Raw genomic sequence first — 25406 nt, 5'->3', positions numbered from 1 at the left:
TTAATTAGCATTCTGTCAGAAGACTATGCTTGGTACTTTTTTTTTTACTTTCAGATGTTAGTTGTTTACATAACCATGCTTCAAAGTGATTTCTAGTTGTCCAAATTTTTAGAAGTATCTTGAGTCGTACACCAATGGTCATTGTTATCGATGTCAACTATTGTAAAAATCTACTAAATATGTTCCTTTTTCTAGGATTACTAAAGGGACATTATCAACTATATATCTGTTTTTAAAAATCCAAAAAATTCTGGCTCACCTACATTTTAAATAGCATGTCATGAAGTGTTTTAAAAACCCTGTTAAACTTTTTTAAGGGTTTTTTTTTTTTCTTCTGCTCCACAGCTTAACATCTTTTTTTCAGCAAGTCTAACTTGACTACATAGGAATATATTGAAACTGATCAGACAGAAAGTACTGTCAAATGCACAAAGTAAACCAACTTAAGTGTTTTTTGGTAAATTCTTTGCTATAGTAATCAAAGGTAATACTTTTAACTAGTAGGTACAAAATTTTCAAACAAGGTTTGGGGTTTTCAAGTTAATTCTGTCCCCTTCCACTCCTGATGCCAGTATGTGTGAGTGTGAATTTTGTTTTAATAGCAGTATCCATTGGGTCTCCGCCCTGTGCTGTAGACATCCATGTGTCCCTTTCCACCCAAGGGCGGAGCAGGCCCAGCTATATCTTAGCTCCTTCTTAATACCTGTGGCAACAAGACCAAACATCGGCAATGTCCACTTCTCTGCACACTGCAAGTTCTAATTCTATCTAGTTATAGAAGTTAGTGTAGTCATTAGTATTGTTTATGATAGGGTAGTTTTTATGTCCATTACGTAAAAAATAAATACCCATGCTCTGTAATTTATTCAACGTTTTTCCCATACCATAGCTGCTCTGGGATGGCAGAATGTGTCTCCAGGATTTATATTGTTTCTCCTTTAAGGCGGCGACTTTCTGTCAGTGATGGACACTTTTTTTTTTTTTTAAATGCCTCGTATTTAGTGAAACACGTATTGCAGATAAGTGTCCTTTTATACAAAGAACAACATAAAGCAGAGGACTTCTGTCTTAGTCTTAGTCTTTGTCTACACTACGGGGGGAGATGGATCTAAGTTAAGCAACTTCAGCTACACGAATAACAGCTGAAAACACATACTTAGATCTACTTACTGCGGGATCCATGCTACACTATGTCGACGAGATGCTCTTCTGTCAACTCCCCTTGCGCTTTTTATTCAGGTGAAGTACAGGAGTCAACGGGAGAGTGATCTGCGTTTGATTTAGTGGGTTTTAACTCAACCTGCTAAATTGACTGCTGATGCGTTGATCCCCTGGTAAGAGTAGACAAGCCCTTAAACTTCTCTTAGCATGCTCCATGAGGGCCGCCTCTGAACCTGAGCAAAAGACGACTGCCAGACTGGATCATACTATTTCAGTGAGTGCTCAGATAAGCTCTGGGTTTACCCTGTGTACCAGGGTGCTTTTTCTTCCTGAACTAAGCTGCACACTTTGACTACTGAGTCTGGGCAGAAGAGGACTTAGGAAAAGTATCTATGGTAGGAAAGAGCACTACTCTCAAGATTACAGCAGACACAGATTTCCTTCTCCAGAACTGGGTAAATCAAAGCAGAAATCTTGCAATGTATCAGCTCCACCTCATGCTCCTTAGCTAACTGACAACTCAAGTCCCAGATTGAATCCAGCTGATGCTTCTGCACTAGCTGGTCACTGAACAAGAATGGTGCTGTCTGAGGAGCACCTTTTCCTCTTTCAATACTAATGTATGGGCATGTGGCACTGCAGCAGTGTAGTATCTGATGATGTGGAGATTCTTCTGCCACTAAACTTCTAGGTATCTGAGATGTACGATCCCAAGAGACATCTCTCCCTCTTAAGCTCTTGGCCTCATTATTCCCTGCAGCTGAGTCCTCTTTTACTAGTGGAGGACAGAGTGATCAAAGCTTTTCTGGTATTTGGTTTTGATGAATCTGTCAACAGTGTCTGATCTCACACTACCAGTTCAGCCCAGTGTAATTATTCAGAATGGGGCCAGATCTTACATCCAGACCTAGCTAATGATCACAGACAGAACATCCTCCACTGAAGTCCAGAACACTTCAGCTTTTTAGCAGAAAGGACTTCTCTAGAGTTACTTTTGCACCAAAATGGAAGAGGTTCTCTGGGCAAAAATACTACAAAAATATTTACTTCCCTTTGAAAACTCTCTAGAGTGACTATTTATTGATTGCTTGTTAGCTCTAAAACACTTCAGAATCTGCATCAACGTCATAATAACCCATTTAACAGCACTCTCAGATCATCACCTTTCTATTAAAGGCCACGTCGGTTTCTCACACTTGACAGTTGCTAGGTTCCTCAAGGGCCTCCTGCATATCTTTCCTCCAAGCAGAGACCTTACCCTCCTGGGATCTTAGTGTGATTTTTAAGAAGCTTGATAGGGTTTGAACCTCTCTCTGCCTATGAAGATTGTCTAGTCGCTGTAACTTCATCTCAACTAGTAGGAAAGAGTCAGGCTCTCAGGGTGTTTCCACCATACAGTAGAACCTCAGAGTTATAAACACCTCGGGAATGAAGGTTGTTTGTAACTTTGAAACTTTCGTAATTGAACAAAACATGGTTCTTTCAAAAGTTTACAACTGAACACTGATATAACACACCGTTGAAACTTTACTATGCAGAAGAAAAATGCTTTCCTTTTTTAATAGTTTACATTTAACACAGTGCTGTGTGTGTGTTGTGTGTCTCTTTGCTGCTGCCTGATTTGCATACTTCCAGTTCCAAATGAAGTGTGTGGTTGACTGGTCAGTTTGTAACTCTAGTGTTTGTAACTTTGAGGTTCTGCTGTATTTGGTATTTCACAATGACAAGACCACACCCACTATTTTTGCCAAAAGTTGTTGGACTTTCCCCTGAATTAAGTGATCCGTCTTCCAGTTTTCTTTCCTAAACCTTGCTCTAATCAAGGCTAACCGTCACACACTTCTGTCAGGACAGGACAAAACCCTTAGGGCTATATGTAGACATGCCCTAAGTTAGGCTGACTTACTGCCACCACAGTGATTACTGTGGTGGCTGGTATCCACACTACCCTCCTTATGTTAGTGGTGCACATCCTCACCATAAGCGCTTCTACCCACTGAAAAGTGGCACTGTTGGGGGCTGAGAGCCAGGGCGCTAAGTACACAGCTCTGCCCCTCTGGGCTTCTCGCCTCCCAGCTGGAGGTGGGGGGGGGGGACAATTGACCAGCTGAGAGAGGGGAACCTCTAGCTGCTCAGCCTTTTTGTCAATATCATGGCTCCACACAACTCATGTAAGTAACCTGCTGTTTAGATAGACTGTGTTGCCCTAACTACAGTGACAAAAGCCCTATGCCTCTCATGGAGGTGGAGTTATGTCGGTGTAGTAGGGTGCTTACGTCGGGCAGGACAAGGCTGTAGTGTGTACACTGACATAATCAGTGTAGCGTAGACCAGATTAGTGTGTACACTGACTATTTGTGTAGTGTAGACCAGGGCTTAAACTCTCCCAGACTATTTCTGGCCTTTGCTGACAGGTGAAGGATCAATTTACATCCATCCAAAGGCTATCTAAATAGGTGTCTGACTATTAGAACTAATTTACTTAGATTCCAGTCTGCAGATTACAGCCCATTCTATCAGAGGCCAGGGGAGCCTCTAGCTTCTCAAGGAGACATTCTGATCTTGAGATGTAATGCAGCTACCTGGAGTTCAGCACTACTTCTTAGTAGAGGGTTCCAGATTTGAATCTCGCATTGACAAAGCTGTCCTGCAATTGTTAAAACAGACTGACTACCGAGAACTTGGCTATGAAGTCGCTGCTTGTGAGCTATCAGAAGTGGAAGAATACAAATGGATAGTCACTCAAAGGAACAGTAACTGGTGGTTCTTTGGGTTGGGTTGGCCTCTCATAGTCCATGAGCGACCCTCATTTTCCTATGTACATTCTTTTAATAGCTGGATTCTGTTTTAGTGAAGCATCTCAGCATCTGTTGGGCCTACTACTCCCTCTGCGCTGTTGGGTGCAGGGCACAGGGGGATCTGGGTGCAGGCACAGCTCCAATAGTCACTGCTATTCAAAAGAATCTAATTATGTGTAGTGGGTACAAGGCTACGTGCACACCACAAGTGGAATTAATGCAGAATAAGTAACCCTTCTTTCTTAATGGCAGGAAGGGCAAAATGTGCTTTTCACCCTTCCAAAAGACATTTCCCATCTATCTTTTACCAGTAGTATTGACTTTTGAGTAGAATGACACTTTTACCTATTCTAGTGCAGGATGACTGTTTTTAGGGTTCAAGAATTCATGATGCCATTTTGTTGGCTTGTCTGTTTCTCTGGACAATCTGCAATTTTTCCTTTTATAATGCTTTCTGACTGGCTGAAATGTTTTGATATTGAGGTTTTCCAGGAGTGCAAGAGGGTTTAGTGGCTAGAAAGGATGCTTGCTTACTGTCAGCATGCACAACACAGACATTCCCTTTCTAGATTTGGGTTCTATGGTTGGTTGAGAGATTGAACAGCACCTGTAGAATGCAAAGAGAGGCCACAGGTCACCTTGATTTTTATTGCTGTCTCACCAGTAAGGCAGTACTGCTCTCATATGTACAAGCTGGAGAAGGGAAGAATATTGGTGTACTTGGGCTTATACATTAATATGTCAGCATGAACCTTAGTATGTTCTTGGCTATTGGTGACTTTAAATTTTATTTTATTGGCTACCCATCTTAAGCACAGACAGCTTCTGCTGTCTGCTTGAATAGGCGCAGGTCTGGGAAAAGTGCTCAGTCTATGCATTTGATACACAGTCAGTACACAAGGTAATGTGTTTCCAAATGTGGCTTGCTCCTTAATATGTGGATTCTACCGTTCATCCTGTCAGTAACTTTATGGAAAAAACCTTAGATAGACCTGAGTGTCTGGCTTGTTTTGAAATTAAAGATACAGTACTGGTATCTCTACTTGTTAACAGCTGAATGTTTGAAAAAAGTGTGATGTTCATTTAGTCTCCTAGAAGCACTTGATGTCTGACTAAAGTGTACTATGTAATTTCTATACAGCAATATAACCAAGAAATCACTGACTTGAATCAACCAGTTTTGGTCAGTCAGCTGAAGAGGAGGAGAGGACCTGGAATGCCAGGACCTGCAGTACTCATTCCTGAGCTGTGCTACCTCACAGGTATTCTATTAATAGTTTCTCTATATAGAAGTACCCGCCATGCAAATTGTATTAAAATATACCTTTCTCCTGTGACACTGTGATGGATTGATAACTTTTTTGATGAATTAGCCAGGAATATTCCTTGATATAAACATAGATTTGGTGATGAAACCTGTAAATGTACTAATTAGAGATTTGTGTGTTAAAATTTAAGGAATTACACACTATTGTTGTATGCATTGTTGCTGTCAGTCCTAGGATGTCACAGACCAGGTGTGTGAGGTGGTAAATTTTTTTTTTATTGGATCAACTTATGTTGGGGAGATTAGACAAGCTTTTGAGCTTACACAGATCTCTTCTGCAGGTCTGTGTAAGCTCAGAAGCTTGTCTAATCTCGCCAATATAAGTAGGTCCAAGAAAAGATATTGCCTCATCCACTTTGCATCTGTAAAATTTAGCTAAACATTTACAATAGTGTGTAATTCCTTAACTCCACAAAATTAAAACATTTGTGCCCCTCTGTAATTAAGACTTCCTCCTTTTAAAAACATTTTCCCCTTCTTTCAGTAACTCTAGCCTTTCCAAATGATGATTGGACAGAAGAGGAATACATTAAGCACAATTGTCAGTGACTCTGCAAGCTAACACCACCTTGTTTGATGAATCTAGCTTGTGTATTCAAATCTTGTTTGCTTTTCACTACTGCTTTGTTTTTTAGAGTAGCAGCCGTGTTAGTCTGTATTTGCAAAAAGAAAAGGAGGACTTGTGGCACTTTAGAGACTAACAAATTTATTAGAGCATAAGCTTTCGTGAGCTACAGCTCACTTCATCGGATGCATTTGGTGGAATGCAGAGTCCCCTCTGTTTTTTCCACCAAATGCATCCGATGAAGTGAGCTGTAGCTCACGAAAGCTTATGCTCTAATAAATTCGTTAGTCTCTAAGGTGCCATAAGTACTCCTTTGCTTTGTTTTTACTTACCTCTTGTTAACACCGCAGAGTACATTATGTGTGAGCTACATACTGTTCCTACTCGCACATCAACATTATTTAAATTTCAGTTTTAATCTTCATTAGTGATTTTTTGATGCCAGAAAACACCACTTCTTTCAGGTACCTGTTTGAGTAGTGGCAGTTAACGATGTATCTTTTTTGAAACTTAATTTCCTATGAGAGTCAATGAAGGTGGTGACTTCTCTAGTGCTGTGCAAAGGGGGCTCATGCAAGATTTTCTTCATTTGTTTAAAAAAAAAGTTTAAATTTTGTGGTTTAGGTAGCCTAGTGCAGTCTTTTTATGCATTGGCACGAACTGTGGCTTGAGACCGATGTGTGGAGCCAAATGATGGTTTTTAGATTCTTGGTGACGGGTAACTTACTGCAAAAAATTAATATATTCCCCCATGCTTTTTCATGTGTGTCACTAAGAGCACAGCATATCTCGTTTTCTAGAGGATGGAGTTAATAGCTGTCTCCTTGCTAAGTATTTCATTTAAAATTTTGTGGCTCTATGTTCAAAATAAACTGAAGACCAACCTTCCTAAAAAGGATTTTGCTAATTTTTAGGATTGACTGATAAGATGCGTAGCGATTTTAATGTAATGAAAGACTTGGCTGTTCATACAAGACTGACACCTGAGCAAAGACAGCGTGAAGTTGGAAGACTCATTGACTACATTCACAAGTAAGTTACTTCAGAACTTCCGGTTCTTTAGGAATGAAGGGTTTTGTTTTGATTAGTTATTTTCTTTTTGGTAATGACTCAGTTGACTCCTTTTTTTTCTTTTCTTTTCTTTCTTTTTTTTTTTTTTTTTAAAGCTCCTGTCAACGTTTACTGGAGAATGTCACTTTAACTCTTTGATCCTGGAAAAGTCTTTCCCTTCATGTACAAAATATATTACAATTTAGCCAGAAATCCTGACTCTCACTAGGTGATTAAGTGATTAATGGTTTTATAATTTGTTCTTAAATTTTAACAGGGATGATAATGTTCAGAAGGAACTTCATGACTGGGGTTTGAGTTTTGATTCCAATTTACTATCCTTTACGGGAAGAGTTGTTCAAGCAGAAAAAATTCATCAAGCAGGAAAAGTGGTAAATAAGTAATATTTTAATAAATTAAACATCTTTGAACAAAACAGATTTTTTTTTTTTTAAAGGAGCACTGTAGGGACATGATGATTCACCAGCATGGCGCCTCCTGCTGGTCGTCCTGGGAATTTGCTCTTCCAGCCCTTAGCGCCCTCTGCAGGTTGGTGTCTCGCCTGCTGCTGGCCCCCTGTGTCCTTCCCAGACCCCAGTGCCTTTCTACATCAGGGTTCTGCCCCAGCAGTAACCCCACGCTCTGGGTCTCCCCTCCCAGGGGAACCCTCATCCCTCTAAACACACCTTGCCTCAGTGGCTACTGACAATCATCATCTAGCCCCCGCTCACTGGGGCAGACTGCAGTATAATGGCCACTCATCATTGGCAAGGGGTTAGGACCTGCTGCCTTTGCCTATCCTCAGGCTGCCCCTCTGCAGCCCCAGTACCTTTTGGCCTTAAACAAGGCCTGCAGCCTGGGGGTTTACCAAGCTGGAGTCCCCAGCTCCTTTTGCCCTTCCCCAGCACGGCTCCACATCAGGTACCTTGCTCCCAGGCAGCTAGAGTGAGCCTTCTCCAACTTCTGGCCCACAGCCCTCTTACCAGGGCCAGCTGGGCCCTAACTGAGGCTGTTTTCCCAATCAGCCTAGCTTTTCCCAGCCAGAGCCCTCTCCAGGGCTGCTTTTAACCCCTGCTTACTGGAGTGAGGCAGCCACTCCACTACAGGCACTTAATGGCAGTTCAAAATTTTTTAAAGAAACATCAAGAAATTCAGTTTTTTACCGAGCACTCTCTAAATAGTAGTCCCAGAACTTTCTAAAAGTTCCACTAAAAGCCTCTTGAGGGTTTTTCTGTTAACTTATATAAAAGCCTCTTGAGCAAGGGAGAAGTTGACCAAAGTATTTTCAAATGCACAGAGTAAACTGGGAAAAATAAATTCTTTATTAGTCATCTCAGATGTTATAACCAATAGGAAAACTCTTTTCACTTAAACATTTTTAAGTTCTGTCCCTTTCAACTTAGGGGACTGGAACTGGCACAGGACTTTAATTACATCAAGCTACGTTGAATTTGCAAGATGGGTAACTTGGATTATGGTTCCCACAGCAAGTGTAAATCAGCATTTTTATTATCGCTTGTCTTGCTCTATTTTATTCTTTAATAAGTAAATACAGCACTAGTTTACTGGGGACTAATTTTTAGTTTAATAAAACTTGAGACAACTATAAAGTTGAATTGTTCTTGCAATACCTTAAGGCTTGATTGAGCAAAGCGCTTTCACACATGCTTATCTTTAAGCATGTTGATAGTCCCAGTGGAGTCAGTGTGCTTACGTACATTGAATCAGAACCTCAGAGAATTGAGTATATGTTCAAAACCAGTGTGTTACACTTTGTATAGCTGTTTGACTTGTCTGCATACTATTTTTTATTTGAACATTCTTGCCCATATTTGGGTCAAACATTTAGACAAATACAACTGTATCCATCAAATTTAATATATTAACTTTTTTTGGAATCATGGTTGTTATGCACATACAATACTCCTGGGGGGATTCTGTGCCAAAAAAATTAATGCAAAATTCTGCATATTTTTTTGTCAAAGTAATGCAATATAATCACACCAGTTTCAATGGTTTTGGTAATTTTATTTAAATTACAGTACAGAAAAAATTCACTAACTATTCAGCATTTCCTGAACATATGAAAGTTAAGTTATGAACACTTGGAATGCAGCGTATTAGTTACCAATTACAATCCTGGATTTTCTTTTTTAAATTACGTTACAGAACAAACAAAAAAAAGTAGAATGTCATTTTAAATTGCTCAGACTTTCACACATGAAAGTCGTACCGTTTTGCTAATCATTGTCCTGGACCTGGGTGGGTACTTAGGACAATCAGAAGCAAGCACTTCCCGAACGTTTTATTGACTGCTTGGTAAACGTTTTATTTGCCCTCAGTCTGTTTTTTTTGTTTTTTGTTTTTTGTTTTTTGTTTTTTGTTTTTTGTTTTTTGTTTTTTGTTTTTTGTTTTTTGTTTTTTGTTTTTTGTTTTTTGTTTTTTGTTTTTTGTTTTTTGTTTTTTGTTTTTTGTTTAAATGGGTAAGTAAAATAAATCCTGAGCTGTAATCTAGCCCCATTGTGCCATTTGGCTCAGGAAAAAAGTGAAAAAGCACATAAATCTTCCTAGCTGATGGGCTTGTATACACTACACAGCTAAAAGTCGGGCAGTGTAGCTGCTGTTTGTTGGCTCTCCTGCCGACAAAAACCCAATGAGCAATGCTATTCCAGTGCTTACATTTTCTAGTTATAAGGATAGTTTTCCTGATATCTAACCTAAATCTTTTTTGCTGAAGATTAAGTCCATTACTACTTGTCTTGCATTCAGTGGATATGGAGAACAATTGATCACAGTCCTGTTTATATATGCTAAGGGCTGTTACAAAGACTATTATTGAGTTCTCCCCTCAGTTGTCTTTTCTCAAGACTAAACAAGCACAGTTTTTTTTAACCTGTCCTCATAGGTCTGGTTTTTTAAATTTATTTTCCTTTATGTTGCTTTCCTCTGGACTCTCTCCAATTTGTTTACTCTCCGACCCTCCTCAGAACTGAGCCGGTCAGACTCTGCACCTGGTACCTGGGCATTTGTGTGGAGTGCTCCTCCCACTGTGAGAATCTCTTGGCACGGTTCTCCATCGCTGGTGCCAAAAAAAAAAAACAAAAAACAAAAAACCAAAACCCCAAAAGAAGCAGCTGGCTGAGAGGGGAGTACTAACTGACTCTGAAGAAAGCCAAGCATGGGGAGCACAGCAGAGTGCGACTTGAGTCTGGCTATTCCTCTGCGCCCACTCTGAGAGAGGCACCATTGACTCCTTCATATATGCAGGTCCATTGAGTCTGGTCCCATATCAACTTTTGGCGCCAGAGGGACAATGCGACACCAGCAAGACTGTAGTACTGTCTACCCCATAGGAGTTCGTTGCAGCCAGGGACTTGCTGGACTTTTGGTACTGCCAACTCTTGCACTTCCATCAATGGCAATGTCGAGCAGAAGCGACCATGTTGCCCTGAGCTCCCTGGGTACAAGGCCTCTCAGTATCACCTAGAGGGAAACCATCCCTGCTGGCCTTGATGCAGGTCTCCATGTCTTGGCACCATTCCCCAGCACGCCTCACCATGGTGTCCCCAGAGGAAGGCTTGTCATCTGACTTGGAAGTGCACTCATATCCCCAGATCCCAGTACCCCGCTGCTCAGTCTTATCTTGTTGTGGGTCTGGGTGCAGGGGTACCCCTGAGTGCTTAGCACAGTGGGTGCTGGCCTATATAGATGCAGTGGCCTTTTTGGAACCTGTGGGGTTTTCCCTCACTGCAGGGGCCCCCATCCAGGCACTCGTACTCTGTGGTCTCAGAGGAGAGCACCTCTATCCCATTGAGCAGCACCCGACCAAGATTCCAATACCAAGCCCGGTACCAATTATCAGGACCTAGAACCTTGGGACTGGAGTGGTGCAGAAGAAAAGGACCCTCTGCCAGTGCAGGTCTCCTTCTTCCCCCAAGGCAGTGTCAGGGTTGGTGCATTGCCTCCACATGATGACTTAAAAGCTTACTCTTTTCGACAACTCCTGGTGGCCTTTAATCTTGAACTGGAAGTGGAGGTAGTTAGTCCTCACACAGCCTGGTCGATATTTTGACTCCGTGGCCACATTGAAGGTGGCTCTCCTGCTCAATGTGGCCATCATGGGACCAGTTAAAGCACCGTGGCAAACCCCACCCTCCCACCTCAAGGAGTGCTGAAAAGAAGTATTTTGTTCTGGCTCAAGGGCACGAGTACTTGTACTCCCACCCCCCTCCTGGGTTCCTAGTAATCTTGGCAACTAGTGAGAGAGACGGACAAGGGCAACAAGCAGTGCCCCCTCCCCCCCCCCCAAGAGAAAAGACTCAGACTTTTCAGTAGAAAGGTCTGATTCTACTGGGGGTCTGCAGCTCCACATCTCCAGCCAGCAGGCATTGCTGAGGAGGTACGACTTAACTTAATGTTGAAATTAAGGACTCGCTTTACCAGGAGTCCAGGCAGGAGTTCTCTCCTCTGGTAGAGGAGAGGAAGTCTGTAGCCAGGGCTTCCCTGCAGGCCACCGTGGACTCCAGTGGTTAGGGTCCATGGCTTCTGTGGTGATCATGCGCAGATGCTCTTGGCTCCAGTCCTCGGGACTGGTAACGGAGGTCCAGCGGTCCATTCAGGGCCTTCTGTTTTGAAGGTGCTTCGTTCTTCTCAGAGCAAACGAAAGCAGAGCTCCCTGGCCTGAAAGACTCCCTCAAGTCCCTACGTCTGTATGCCCAGGCGCTTTTTAGGAAGCACTTCAGTCCCCAGCACTCCAGCCATTTCTCAGTTCCATTGCCCCATCAGGACCTGCAAAAGAAATGAAGCAGAGGTTTTAGTTGCAGGCAGCTGCCCTCATCCACCTGAGCATCCCTGCCTGGCCCTCCCAGATACTTTGAGTGGGGGGAGAGAAGAGAGATAAGTGCGGGAGCCGCCAAACAGAACTTCTGATGGGACGCCCGAGGGTATTCTTCTAGTTCCCATGCCACCAGATCGTGTCTCCCTTTTTGTTTTCGACAGCCTGTCCCACTCAGCGTGGCATGGTCTCATATCACCACGGACCGCTGGATGATGAATACCGTGGAAAAGGGTTATACGCTTCAGTTTATTTCCACATGCCCTCCCTCCCCATCCCACTTCAAGAACCCTTCTCACAAACAACTTCTGGCCCAGGAGGTGCAAGCCCTTCTCCGAATGGGAGCTGTGAAGGAGGATCCGCAGGACTTAAGAGGGAAAGGGTTTTACTCGTGCTATTTCCAAAGGCCAACGGCGGTCTCCAACCTATTTTAGACCTGCGTCGTCTCAACAACTACCTCAAAAAGCTGAAGTTCCACATGGTCTCCCTGACCTTGATCATCCCCTCCCTGGATATGGGGACTGGTATGCTGCCCTTGCCTTGAGACACACTTACTTATTTTCACGTCTTGATTTTCCAAGGCCACAGGAGGTTTATCAGATTTATTGTAAACCAAACTTGCTACCTATTTATGTATCGGAGGGGTAGCCGTATTAGTCTGTATCCACAAAAACAACGAGGAGTCTGGTGACACCTGAAAGACTGACAGATTTCTTTGGGCATAAGCTTTTGTGGGTGTAAAAACCCACTTCTACAGATGCAGGCAGAACTATACCGACACATGAAGAGAGGAGAGTTACCTTACACGTGGAGAGCCAGTGTTGACAGGGCCAATTCAATCAGGGTGGATGTTGTCCACTCCCAATAATTGATGATGTGGTGACAACATCAAGAGAGGGAAAATTTGCTTTTGTAGTGAGCCAGCCACTTCTAGTCCCTATTCAAGCCATAAGAATGGCCATACTGGGTGAGACAGACAGGATACTGGGCTAGATGGACCCAGTCTTTGATCAGTGGCCAGTTCCAGATGCTGCAAAGGGAATGAACAGAACCATAGTGCATGTTATACACTTCTGCTGACATGTTATAATGACATAGTAATTAAATTTTATTTCAGCTGCTGCTTATCACTGAAACATCTTATCTTTTTCTAGATCAAATTTTCTACATTTTCATTATTGCACAAACAGGAGACTTTGAAATAGAAAAGAAAAGATGTTTCAATCAATGCTAAGTGGCAGCTGTCTCTAATGATTTTAAAAATAAAACAGGATATTTTTGTCATATTATGCCCTACTACTTACTGATGTCATTAAATAATATAAATATTAAAATGTAAAAATTCAAAACAAAATTTCAGAATTCCAAAATAAGAAATTTCTGAAACTGAATTTTTTAAAAAAACTTGTTCCATAGGAAACTCTTTTGTAAATTCTCAGTTTTGATCAGCTGGAACTGCAAAGGTAGATGTTGCTATATTCTGGAGTGTATTAAGACATAGATTTTGTGAAAGTTAGTTATGCTCCAGCAGAACTTAATTTAATCTTTTCTCATTTCCAGTTTGACTACAATCCGCAATTTGCAGACTGGTCAAAAGAAACTAGGGGAGCTCCCTTAATTAGTGTAAAGCCACTGGATAACTGGCTGCTAATATACACACGGCGCAATTATGGTGCTGCCAATGCACTAGTTCAAAATCTATTTAAAGTCACACCAGCCATGGGCATCCAAATGAACAAGGCAATCATGTAAGTACTGTAGAAATGTGATAAATAACTTGCTCAGAAACTGATAGCTCTTTAAATTTTTCAGTAATCGTGTTAAATGAGGAAGGAGTTCTCATATTATCTATTTCTGTAAAACTCTTTTTTTAATTGAATAAATCTATTTATCTGAAGTGCTCCAGAGATGGTTAATTACTTAGCAAAAAGATTAGGTTTTGGAGCTAGTGTTTCAGTCCATGGAAGCTTTAACTGACGATTAGAGAGGGTGCTGCTCAGAGGAAGGATTCTGCTGGATGTTGAAAGTTTAACTATTCTAATTGGTGGAGCTGCTGTTAATATAAACAGGAGTAGCAGCGGCACAAATTCAAGTGTACAGTAACTCTTCGGTTAATGTTATGTCGCTGATCTATTAGAGAACATACTCATTTAAAGTTGCACAATGTTTGCTTTATAATGTTGTTTGGCTGCTGCCTGCTAGTGAGTGGGGGCTTGGAACCAGGGTGGGCCGGCAGCCCCCCATCAACTCCACTCTGCCTCCCCTAGTGCCGCCTGCCCGCGGATCAGCAACTCCTCCCCCCCTCCCCCCCCCGCATCTCTCGCTTGTAGCAATCGGCTGTTTCGCAGTGTTCAGGAGGCTGGGAGGTTAGGGTTAGGGGGGTGGAGTGGGGATGGGCTGGTTTGAGCACTTGATTTTCCTTTATTCTTACGAGAAACTCTGGTTCAGGAATGTTTCCTTTTAATTCTTAAGTGGTAGAGTGAACACCTTAGTACAGTGTGAATACAGTAACTTTGCTAAAAGCTGTAAATTTAAGCTACCTTGTACTTAATTTCTATTGTTGCATGGGTAGCTTATGTTCTTGTTGCTGCTTCACGAGCTACTCTAACTTTAGCTACAGCCATATCACTTTTTATTTTCTTGCTGTTCCCCTTTTTAGGATTGAAGTAGATGATAGAACAGAAGCTTATTTGAGGGTCTTGCAACAAAAGGTTACCTCTGACACACAGATAGTATGTATGCTAATTCCATAATTTCAAAGCATGTTAATCTCTACTTTTGGCTATGTATTGCAGTAATATCCTAATAATGAAATTAACTCTGTGGATTTACACTTACGGAGTTATGTGACTAACCTCCCAAGTGTCAGATGATACTTATGAGGCAAGGCATGTGTAGAAAATTATGTATTTAGGTAGTGTCAGTGCTTAAATATAGAATTGTTGAGCACCCACCACCGCTGGAAATCAGACCATTAGTTTTAGGCACTGGAACTTAAGCACCCAAACTGTCTATATATGTCACAGAAAACACTTGGGATTTTTCTGTTGTGCTGGAAAGGGAGCTATAGCAGTGTACTGTATGCAGATCTTTCAAACAAATAATAAATTTGATTCTGCTGTAGTTTTTGTTTTTTAAACTCTTCATTTTAATTTTTAAGGTAGTTTGCCTTCTATCCAGTAATCGTAAAGATAAGTATGATGCTATCAAGAAATACTTATGTACTGATTGCCCAACTCCAAGTCAGTGTGTGATAGCTCGCACTCTAAGCAAGCCACAAACTGTAATGGCTATAGCAACGAAAATTGCTTTACAAATGAACTGCAAGATGGGTGGAGAGCTCTGGAGTGTTGAAATCCCAGTAAGTAGCTGGCTTTGTCTTCATTAACCTTGAGACAGTTAAGTCCTTCTATTTTTTTTTATTTTTTTTTCCCCTCTGAACTCTGATCACATTTAAAGAAAATACTAGAAGACTTTCTTAACTTGTTTGGTACAACTTTTAAACATTTAAATGAGTATTCAGAAAGGCACAAGATGATTGATTTACTACTTCTAAATTTCAGTTGGTTACTTGTAGTGTATCCTACCCAAAATAACTTGCTTCCAAAAAGAAAATGCCAACATGGATAAACTTAACGCATAGGATACATGAGGAAATAAGCAGCTGATAGAACTTTTAATTGAGGATGCAATTGGAGGCATTAGACAGTTCAGTTGTAAAACGTAGGCTTCTGGCTGTCAGCACAGATACTTTCAGTAGGCACTCCATAAAAACAGAGTCATTATTTTAAAATAAACATTTTGGAAGTAAACAGTATCCTGAATAGTGAAAAAGCTGTGATTATTTTTGAAGTTGGTGCTTTGTGTGTAATACTTCAGTGCATAAATGTTTGCTTTTTGCACTTTTTGTAATATACTGTGAACTATTTTCTTAAAGTTGAAACAAGTTATGATTGTGGGAATTGACTGTTATCATGACACTACAGCTGGGCGGCGATCAATTGCAGGATTTGTTGCTAGCCTGAATCAGGGAATGACACGGTAAGATACTTTTTGGCATTTAGTATAAACCGAAAGAACTTGATGGATCTGTAATCTTAAAGAAAAAGCCTAATGTGATGAGCAGCCATTTAAAAAGTAACCTTGTCTATGTTGGTTTAACTTAATATTATACATTTTTACGAACACTGAGTAGGCAAAAGCTCCTGATTAGCTTACTACTAAGTAGCTGTACATTATTTTCCAGACTTTTCAAGAATAAGAGGATAAACTGACTGACCAGTAGAGAGAGTTCTCTCACTCTCAGGTGCACTGCTGTGTAAATATTACTTCAAAAAAAGCATGCAACACTGCCTTGAGTTCAGAGACATGTATGCTGTTTGCCTCACCTGTTCGCTGCCTACCACATTTTATTGCAAGTGTAAATAACTCTGTCAGTGATTCTCAGACTTACTTGATGGGGTCCCCTTTCTTTGTGTCTGTAGTAGTTTACATAACTCTCAAGTTAAATATACTACTGCCCAGCTCTGAATGCAGAGTGAAGTATAGCGGTTGCTGCCTGGGCGACCAGCTCTGAAGGCATCACTGGGCCATCAGCAGCACAGAAGTAAGGGAGGTAAATGTGAAAAGTGATATTTTCCAGTATCACTTTTCACAGCAGACTTAGTCCCATGGCCACCCTTACTTCTGTGCTGCTGCTGGCACCTTGGGGGTGACATCCAGAGTCCCACCGGCCTCCCAGTGAAGTTTGGGAGGGTAGGGAGGAGAGCCGGGGTAGTGGGGCTCTTGCACAGCCCTTCTGCATGAGCTCCCAGCCATCTGGGGCTGACAGCCAGAGCTCTTAGAATAATTAATAATAAAAAACCCCACACAGCTCGTGCCTCCCTTGACACATTCGTATGTCTCCTTTGGGAGGGCCGCCCTATAGTTTGAGAACCGCTGCTCTATGTGGTAGAATCTATTATCTGATATATCTGCATGACAGATAAGTTGACAAGTCTTCCTTTGCTGTTTGCATCCAACACAATGAGGATCAAAGATGACCCCTTTTGTATACGGGAAATGGAAAGACAGTCCACCATTAGAGAATCTCTTCAACTTACCACTTTTGGTGGGGGAACAGAAGGCTAAAAGCTTGTGCTTCGGTGCTGTGAACTCCAGAAGCACTTACATGCAAGCCCAAAATACACTGCTTTTATGTCTTCTTATGAATCCAGATGTTCAGTGCAAGGCTGTAAAAAGGACTGGCTGCCAATGCAATTTTATTTTAATGTTTGCTCTTATCCATTAGACTCTCATCAAGGCCAGCATTCCACAAGGAATACATAATTCTATTCATATACTCTGGTCTGTAGCTCAACCAAAGAAGTCCATTTTTTTTTTTTTTATGATGCATCTATGATCCTATATGATCCAATCAATTGCTGGTCTTCCTTGAGAGTCAGGAAGGTGAAGCAAGATAGCGCATTCATTTTAACTTACGTCTCTGGCGTAAGTTAAACGGACTGATGGATTAAAGAATACGCTATTATTTTTCTCCAGGAGGTGGTAGCTTCTAGTTCAGAGGTGGCCAGCCTGAGAAGGAGCCAGAATTTACCAATGTACATTGCCAAAGAGCCACAGTAATATGGCTCCCCACCTCCGCTCCCAGCACCCCCCCACACCCACCTGCAGCCCCACTGATCAGCACCTCCCCCTCCCCCCATCAGCTGTTTCGTGGTGTACAGGAGGCTCGGGGGGGGCAAGGAGTGAGGGCATGGCAGGCTCAGGAAGGGGTGGAGTGGGGGCAGGGCCTGTGGCAGAACCAAGGGTTGAGCAGTGAGCAGCCCCCAGCACATTGGAAAGATGGTGCCTGTAGCTTCAGCCCTGGAGTTGGTGCCTATACAAGGAGCCACATGTTAACTTCTGAGGAGCTGCATGTGGCTCCGGAGCCACAGGTTGGTCACCCCCTGTCTCCCAACAGTGGGGCTCTCCAGAGACTGTACTTGACATAGAAAGGAAGGCTTATCTGTAACTAGCAGTCTCAAATTACTTTAATTCTGCAGATCTATAATTTAAAATTCTCTTTCCTGCTTCTCAGGGAGTTGTTAGCTATTTTGAATATCTAAAATAACTGAGGGAGACTGGGCTGTGGTCCCTTTATGTAGCCTCACATTCAGTTTGGATCTATAAAGGGAACCGTAAGTTTGGCCCAAGGTACACATCTGCTCCAGGTGTCTGTGGAGACAATGTACATGTATGGTACTCAAATTCAAGTTAGTGTGATTATTCACATTTTTGCCTGTTGACTGTATAGGACATACTTGCCAAAATTAATTGTTTAAGTTTCTAAAGTGATATAGATTGTAATAGGTTTTCTTGATTTTTCTCTAAACAGGTGGTTCTCTCGCTGTGTCTTCCAAGAGCGTGGACAAGAACTTATGGATGGACTCAAGGTCTGCTTGCAAGGTAAAGTTTTCTTCCTACAACAGATAAGGCCTGATGGGTGGCAGCTGTTCCTTCTCAGAACAGGCTTTTGTGTTCCATTGAGTAAAACATCAAATTACACTTGAGTAAAAATGGATTGGACGTTTATATATAATTATCACTGACAATTATCAGATTGTTTATGTAGCTTCTCCTGATTTGCATGGTCCTAACAGATACCTTAATTGCTATATACAGTGTTGTTGTAGCCATGTTGGTCCCAGAATATTAGAGAGAGAAGGTGAGTGAGGTAATATTTTTTTATTGGGCCAACTTCTCTAGAGATTTTATATATAATATATATGGGGGAGGGGGAGATAGATAGGGAGAGGAAGCACGCTCCTTTTCAGAGAAGACATTGGTCCAATAAAAGCCATTCCCTTGTCACTGTAATTGTCAACAGGGACATAAGCTATATCTGCACTACAAGCACCACAGTGGCACAGCTGTGGCATTGCAGCTGTGCTGCTGTAATACTTGATACAGCAATAGAAGGAGTTTTTCTGTTGTAGTAAATCCACCCCCTTGAGAGGCAATAGTTAGGATGATGGAAGAATTGTCCCATCAGCCTAGTGATGTGTACACTGAAGCTTAGATCAACTTACTTACGTTTCTCAGGGGAGTAGATTTTTCAAGGCTTCACAATTTATTGCCATTCATTGAGTAATACAGATCCATTCTGAATTTTAACTTCTGAAAGACATTCCCATTATAGTTGCATAACTTTAATTTGGTTTTCTTAAAGCTGCTTTAAGAGCCTGGTTCAGCTGCAATAACCATATGCCTTCTCGCATTATCGTGTATCGTGATGGTGTAGGAGATGGTCAGCTAAAAACCTTGGTTAACTACGAAGTACCCCAGTTTTTGGATTGCTTGAAATCTGTTGGAAAAGATTATAAGTAAGTCTCTTATGATGTATGCAGTGATGCAATGAAAGGCTTTAGTGATATAAAATGTGCACTGTCATGCTTCAGAAAAGCAATAAGGCTGCTAAAAGATTGTATACCTCTTTACACTAGTGTGCACTTGTATCCGATAATTTAGTAAGTGACGCAAACAGCTTCTTTCTTACTCATTCAGTTTTTATGATATTGGGTATTCTTTTACAAAGAGCATACCTCATGTTGATGTGATATAACTGGATAATTCCATAAAGATATCCTTACTCCTTTTGATGCTTGTGATTTTACGTCTTCAATGTACATATAAATTATGAATTCTCCCTTTGAACTATCCAGTCACACCTCATCATGACCACATGTGAATTCTAGATTAATCATGCTTCCCTCTTTTGGAAAGATTACCAGTTGTCTAGTTATTTGTATTCTCATAGTCCTCCATCTTCAGTAGTTTGGGTAATAGCCTTAAATTAGCTCTAAAATCTGTCAGTGCTGGTACAACCGAGTATTGAAACTGTCACTGGAACAAAACAGCATGCTAAACAAAAATAGGCCAGTTACTGCCAGTGGTGATGGAAATACTTACTTTTTTCTCTATTTAGCATCTGGCAATATTTTTTCTGCATATATTTTTAGTGTATATCAATAGATGTGTGCCATGTTGAGTACACCTAAAATAAGGGAGAGGAAGAGAAGAAACCTTGTATAGTATAAGTATTGTTGTAGGGAAAACTTCTACTCTTATGGTCCCAGGTGTTTGCAGCTATGCAAGTGCAAAAGTTAATTTGGTACCATGGTAATAAATTATGCTGAAATACCTGAATAGAAGCAATATATTGAGTGAAGGCTTAAAATACTAAAACCTGCATATTATAGTTTATTTAGAAGTCTGGTTTCTAATGGATCAGTAAAGATGTAGTTTCCAAAATCTATTTTAAAGAACTTTAATGGGAAAGTTCTCTAAATTGAAGTTTCAAAAAATTGCTCTTATGTTGCTCATATAATCTTTTCTAGCCCCAAACTTACAGTAATAGTGGTGAAGAAACGAGTGAATACTAGGTTCTTTGCACAGGCTGGTGGAAGACTTCAGAATCCACCCCCTGGTACAGTTATTGATGCAGAGGTTACCCGACCGGAATGGTAAGTAATCCTTTTAGGGAGATAATAGCTCTTTGATGGTAGGAATCAGTTGTTTGGCTTGCATCCTGCTACCAAAAATGGAATCTGATGCTCACTCAAAAGAAATGAATAGGCCAAATTGGATGTATTGTTAATATGACTGTAAAAATGGCATTGCTAGCTGGCAAATTTATGCAAATAATCTTTCATACTTTCTCAGTCTGCAAGTTCTTGTTGTCCACCACTGAAAAACCAATCTGGAATATGAAAGTCATTGTACTTCCTGGCTGTTGCCTTTTTCTCCCAGTAATAACCAAATTCTGAATGTAGAATATTTGTGTTGGTGTATGAGCCATAAAATAATCCTGCTCACTCTCCCAATATCTCAATTAATTCTTCATTGCTAACAGTAATGAATTTTAAGTAAAACATTCTGAATACATACAGTGAGCATATCTGAGTAATAACGAGAGATATAACATTTCTGAAAACTTAGAAGGCAAGGAAAAAACAGTTTCCCTCCCCCTCACCACCTTCCCGTTTTTATTGGGGGACAAATTATGGGAAAAATCAAAATATCTGCAATAATTACTTATCAAAACTAAACTTTCATTTTTTAAGAGTGAGAAATGTTTTATGTACAGTTTAGCTAGCACATAGAAAGTACTACTATGTATATTTATAAAAGCATACATTTTTACATGCTGCAGAAATTGGAGCAATATGTGACAGATTCCCAGATTGCACTCTTGGACAAAATACCTTAATAGGTTCTGTTCTCTAACTTTTGAAAGTACTTTTCTAGTCATCTAGTTAGAGATGTATTGCTTGTTTAATAATCCAGTCAAATATTGTAACAATGCTAGGCATCACTAACATTACTACCTTTGAATCTTGGATCTAAGAGGTTTGCAGCAACATGCTTTCCATCTACCAATTAAGTCCTTTGCTTGTACTTCTTCCTGACTTGTGAGTGGAGAGGCACTTAAAATGAACTGGTTTTGAGCAACTGTCTTGGCTGCAAGTAGAGGAATGTCTGACAAAAGTGCTTTGTCTGATTCATATACAGTGATTGCAGAAACAATTGGCTGTAGTCTTCAGAGAGTTCTGCAGGTGAACCCAGAAATTATCCTCAAGTACAGTGTGTTATACATTTAAACTACTTTAAAATCTTCTGTTATCACTGTTCCTTGAAGAGCTCTTCTTTATTTTAATAAACTTTCAGGTGAAATCTCTATAGTTCCCCATCTTGTTTTGCTAGAAGTTTTACCACTTTATTCTTACCATGCTTTCCTTACTTTGTTTTAAAGACTGTATCTACAATATGCATAGTTTTCATATACTTTAGAACTTTTTTGCTGATTCATGGATCTTTTTGAGTGTTCCACTTCATGAAATCATTAAGAAGCAGACTTAGGCCATGAGAAACACCTCCTACTCCAGTATTCAGAGTAGCAGCCGTGTTAGTCTGTATTCGCAAAAAGAAAAGGAGTACTTGTGGCACCTTAGAGACTAACACATTTATTTGAGCATAAGCTTTTGTGAGCTACAGCTCACTTTTTGTTAGTCTCTAAGGTGCCACAAGTACTCCAGTATTACATGGCTATTTATGATGTCTCATGCTGCTTTCATCTTGTTGGCATTGTCAGTTAGTCAGTCAACAAATACTTTCCCACTTCCAATTTTCTCTAGTACCTCACATATTTCACTACTAATATACTCTGCAGCATGTCGGTTTTCATGCTCCTGTAACCCCTCTGCCAAAAAAACAAAACAAAACTGTTGAGGTGTTATCACGAAGTTTGATTCCTTCCCCCAGTTCATTTGTCCACCCATAAGTAAGTACTGCCAGGCAGTGCTCCACTGATATTTTGTTCTTGTACAATTTGTATTATATAGTCATATTCTTACTGTAGAAGAGGCTTGCTCAAAGAACATCTGCTGGGTAACACGTATGATTGTTTTAATAGTTTAAATGCTGCCTGCCAATAACTGTTTTCAGTTACTGATAATGGAGTACCAGAAGCTCTTGCCAGAGCTTGGTCAAATTTTTATCTATTATCAGGTTTCATCTTTTCTATAAATGAAGTCATTATTGGGAGTCTTTTGTATATAGTTGATTGAGATAAGATGTTTTCCTGATTTGATTGATTTGTTTGAGTTGAACTTGTACAATACTTTCAGAAGTGATGTTGCAGAAACAAAAGTACTCCTGGATTTGAGAACATTTTGTTACAAGTACAACCGCTCTGTGTTCCCTTCCTCACGCTCTTCTTCTTGATGTTCATTTCTACTCATGATGGATTTTTTTTAATGTCTGCAGGACATTTCATACATGCAGAGATGTTTTTGGTCATCCTGGTAATATTTGGAAATGCATGGTTCCATTGGCAATGTTTACAAAATACAGGTTCTCTTTTGTTTGATTAACTTGGTGTGGAAAAGTTTCCTTCCATATATTAGAAGACTGTTGCACTATTTTTGCTGAGGGAGGAGAGGGGAAAAAAAGAACTCCTCCGTACCAGTTGCAGTTGGTTCCTGCTGTGGATCTAGGGGGACTCGAAGGATGATCTACCCCTGCTCTCAAGATTCTCCTCCAATGCCCTGCAGGTGCACACCTCTTGCTATCTGCCCGGCAGGCAGCAGACTGTTTATTTCCCTGAAGGACTGATGTCTGGCATGAGTGGGCTGCTCACCAGGGCCAGTCAGGAGCACCTTTAGGGTAGCAGCTGCTTCCATTTCCAGAACAGAGGTTGGCAGGAAGCAATCCACGCGAAAGGGCCCTGTACTCTCTCCTGCTATCTAGTAAAAAGGGCAGTGCACGCCAATGACTGAGGGCTCTAATATGCCCCAGGGCTTACATCAGTGTATATATGGTATATAGTCCTGCTAGTATATAGGAGTTGTAATTGCCTAATACCATAGGATTTGAAATAAAGTAATTTCATTTGAAATACTTTATTAGGGGGAGTTTTTTTCTGAAAGTTTCCTTTTTTTCCTGACCCTCACATCTTTAGTAATAACTAGTAATTGTAGAGAACTTTTCATTCCTAGACTTCCAAGAGCATGTGTGTAGAAGAGGAATCTGAAGTATAAGAGAAATGAATTATCTAGTGTCACACAGGAAGTCAGTTGCAGAGCTGGAAATAAGCAGCTAGTTTCCTGACTCCAATGTATTGGGATGATGGTATGAGAAATAACAATTTTTACACAGGCATAGTCTACATGAAAACATTAGGTCAACTCAGTTGCGTCACTCAGTGGGCTAGACCTAACCTCTGGTGTAGATAGTTCTAGGTCAATAGAAAAATTCTTCTGTCAACCTAGCTACCCCTCTTAGGGAGGTGAATTACACTACTCTGATGGGAGAGCCCCTCCCATCAGGGTAGATGGTGTCTACACTGAAGCTCTGTTACTGCATTTCAGGTGTAGACAAACCCATAGTAATTTCTGAACATAACTGTACTTAAAAGATTGTTACAAAACCTAATGTTAAATCTTGAACTGACCACATGTAAAGCTGCAGGAAAAGTACAGATTTTGTTGGAGTGTGTAGCTTGTATTCATTAAGGAGCAGTGGTTCACCGCCAACAAAATAATTGGCTAGGAGGATAGAGGTTAGAGGGAATGGGAGAAGAGAAGGGTAATTTAAGGATTCTAAAAAAGATGACTTTATTTTATTTTTAAATTGCCATTGTGTTTGGTAGTATCTTATACCCATATTACTCAGAAAGCTATGTTAAAAGAACGTAAGTAAGGTTGCAAAGTCAAGCACTCAAAAATTAAGAGGACAGAATTAAGGTTTCCTGTGTAACCTTAATTCAGCCCCCTTGTGCATGTGTTATGGTACAATCCTTAATTATATTTTTCCACAGGACCGCTGCTTCTTTTATGTACACTTAATGAACAGCTGTTTAATGTCTTGTTTTCCTCTTACTGTTCAGTGGGTGGTCCCATGCCTTATGAATTATTCATTCCCTCATGGGTTTTTCTATGCGAAATGCTTACCAACGTTAATTTATTTTCACACATCCCCAGTGAGATATGTGGGTATCATTATCATTCATCATCATCCCCTTTTTACAGACAGGGAACTGGGGCACAGAAAGATTAAGGTCAAAAGTATCCACTGACTGGGTGCCCAATTTGAGACACCTAGAATATGATTTTTTTCAGAGTACTTAGCATTATATAGCACTTCATGTTCCAGTTACAGCTCTGTCTGACATTAATGGCACTTGATGGTTCCAACACACACAGAATTCCTACTCTGAGGAGGTGACAGAAGTTTATATATAGTAGAAAACCAATGACATGTCACATTTACATTTAAAAGTGGAAAAGACTCCCCATCTGCTGTATTTTGAAACAAATAACCTATCTTCCCTCCCATTAATACTAAATTACATCCAACACCTCAAAAAGATGGGATTATATCTCAGCTTGCTAAAGGTGCACTTCGTGGCCAAAACGGTCTTCCACCAGCAGATAGACAGATATGCAGGATTTGCACACCTGTCAACGAAGAGGTTCCTCAAAGGTATGAGTAACCTCTGCCCACAAATCAGACATCCCCCACCAACATGGGACCTTAATTTAGTCCTCAGGAGCCTAACCTTTTGAATCCATGGACGCATGCTCCCTTGTGCATCTGTTCATGAAGACAGCTTTCCTAGTAGCCTTCACCTTGGTGTGAGAAATAGGAGAAATAGTGGCTCTAATGGCACACCCTCCTTTCACTATTTTCTTTAAGGACAAAGTCTCACTGAGACCACAACCAAAGTTCCTCCCCGAAGTAGCCTCATCTTTCCATATGAACCAGTTTATTCACCTTGAACCGTCCCAAAATCTGGGTTATTGCGGTGAGGCAATACTACATACGCTGGATGTCAGGAGATCCTTGGCATCCTACCTGGACAGGACAAAGGAATTTAGGAAATCCTCTAAGCTGCTCTCCATTGCAGACTGTACCAATGATTCTGCAATATCATCTCAGTCTCTCAAACTGGGTTTTGAACTGCATTAACCAGTGCTATGGTGCCTATAATCTGCAGCCTCCATCTGGTATACAAACACACTCGCCGACAGCAGAGTAATAGTGAGGCTCAGGAATCGTGGATTCATTCCAGACTCTAGAGAAGAGGTCTAGCAGTCTTACTCCTTGTGCTCGGTCCTGTCCCTCACAAGC

At 40.8% G+C, this 25406-nt stretch overlaps 1 protein-coding gene across 3 annotated transcripts in view; it reads left to right on the top strand.

The window, feature by feature from the left end:
* PIWIL1 (piwi like RNA-mediated gene silencing 1) overlaps positions 1–25406 on the top strand; it is a 54109-nt gene that overhangs the window by 19972 nt on the left and 8731 nt on the right. For all 3 annotated transcript variants that reach the window (XM_038373599.2, XM_038373601.2, XM_038373604.2), the window contains 10 exons: positions 5101–5221; positions 6766–6883; positions 7179–7293; positions 13296–13483; positions 14395–14467; positions 14896–15096; positions 15673–15776; positions 18112–18182; positions 18946–19099; positions 20114–20239. In XM_038373599.2, the coding sequence (XP_038229527.1) occupies positions 5101–5221; positions 6766–6883; positions 7179–7293; positions 13296–13483; positions 14395–14467; positions 14896–15096; positions 15673–15776; positions 18112–18182; positions 18946–19099; positions 20114–20239 (1271 nt within the window). The remainder of the gene's footprint in view (positions 1–5100; positions 5222–6765; positions 6884–7178; positions 7294–13295; positions 13484–14394; positions 14468–14895; positions 15097–15672; positions 15777–18111; positions 18183–18945; positions 19100–20113; positions 20240–25406) is intronic.

This window comes from Dermochelys coriacea, chromosome 15 (genome assembly GCF_009764565.3).
Source record: "Dermochelys coriacea isolate rDerCor1 chromosome 15, rDerCor1.pri.v4, whole genome shotgun sequence".
Lineage (NCBI taxonomy): Eukaryota > Metazoa > Chordata > Testudines > Dermochelyidae > Dermochelys > Dermochelys coriacea.
This window is presented reverse-complemented; position numbering and strand designations above follow the sequence as displayed.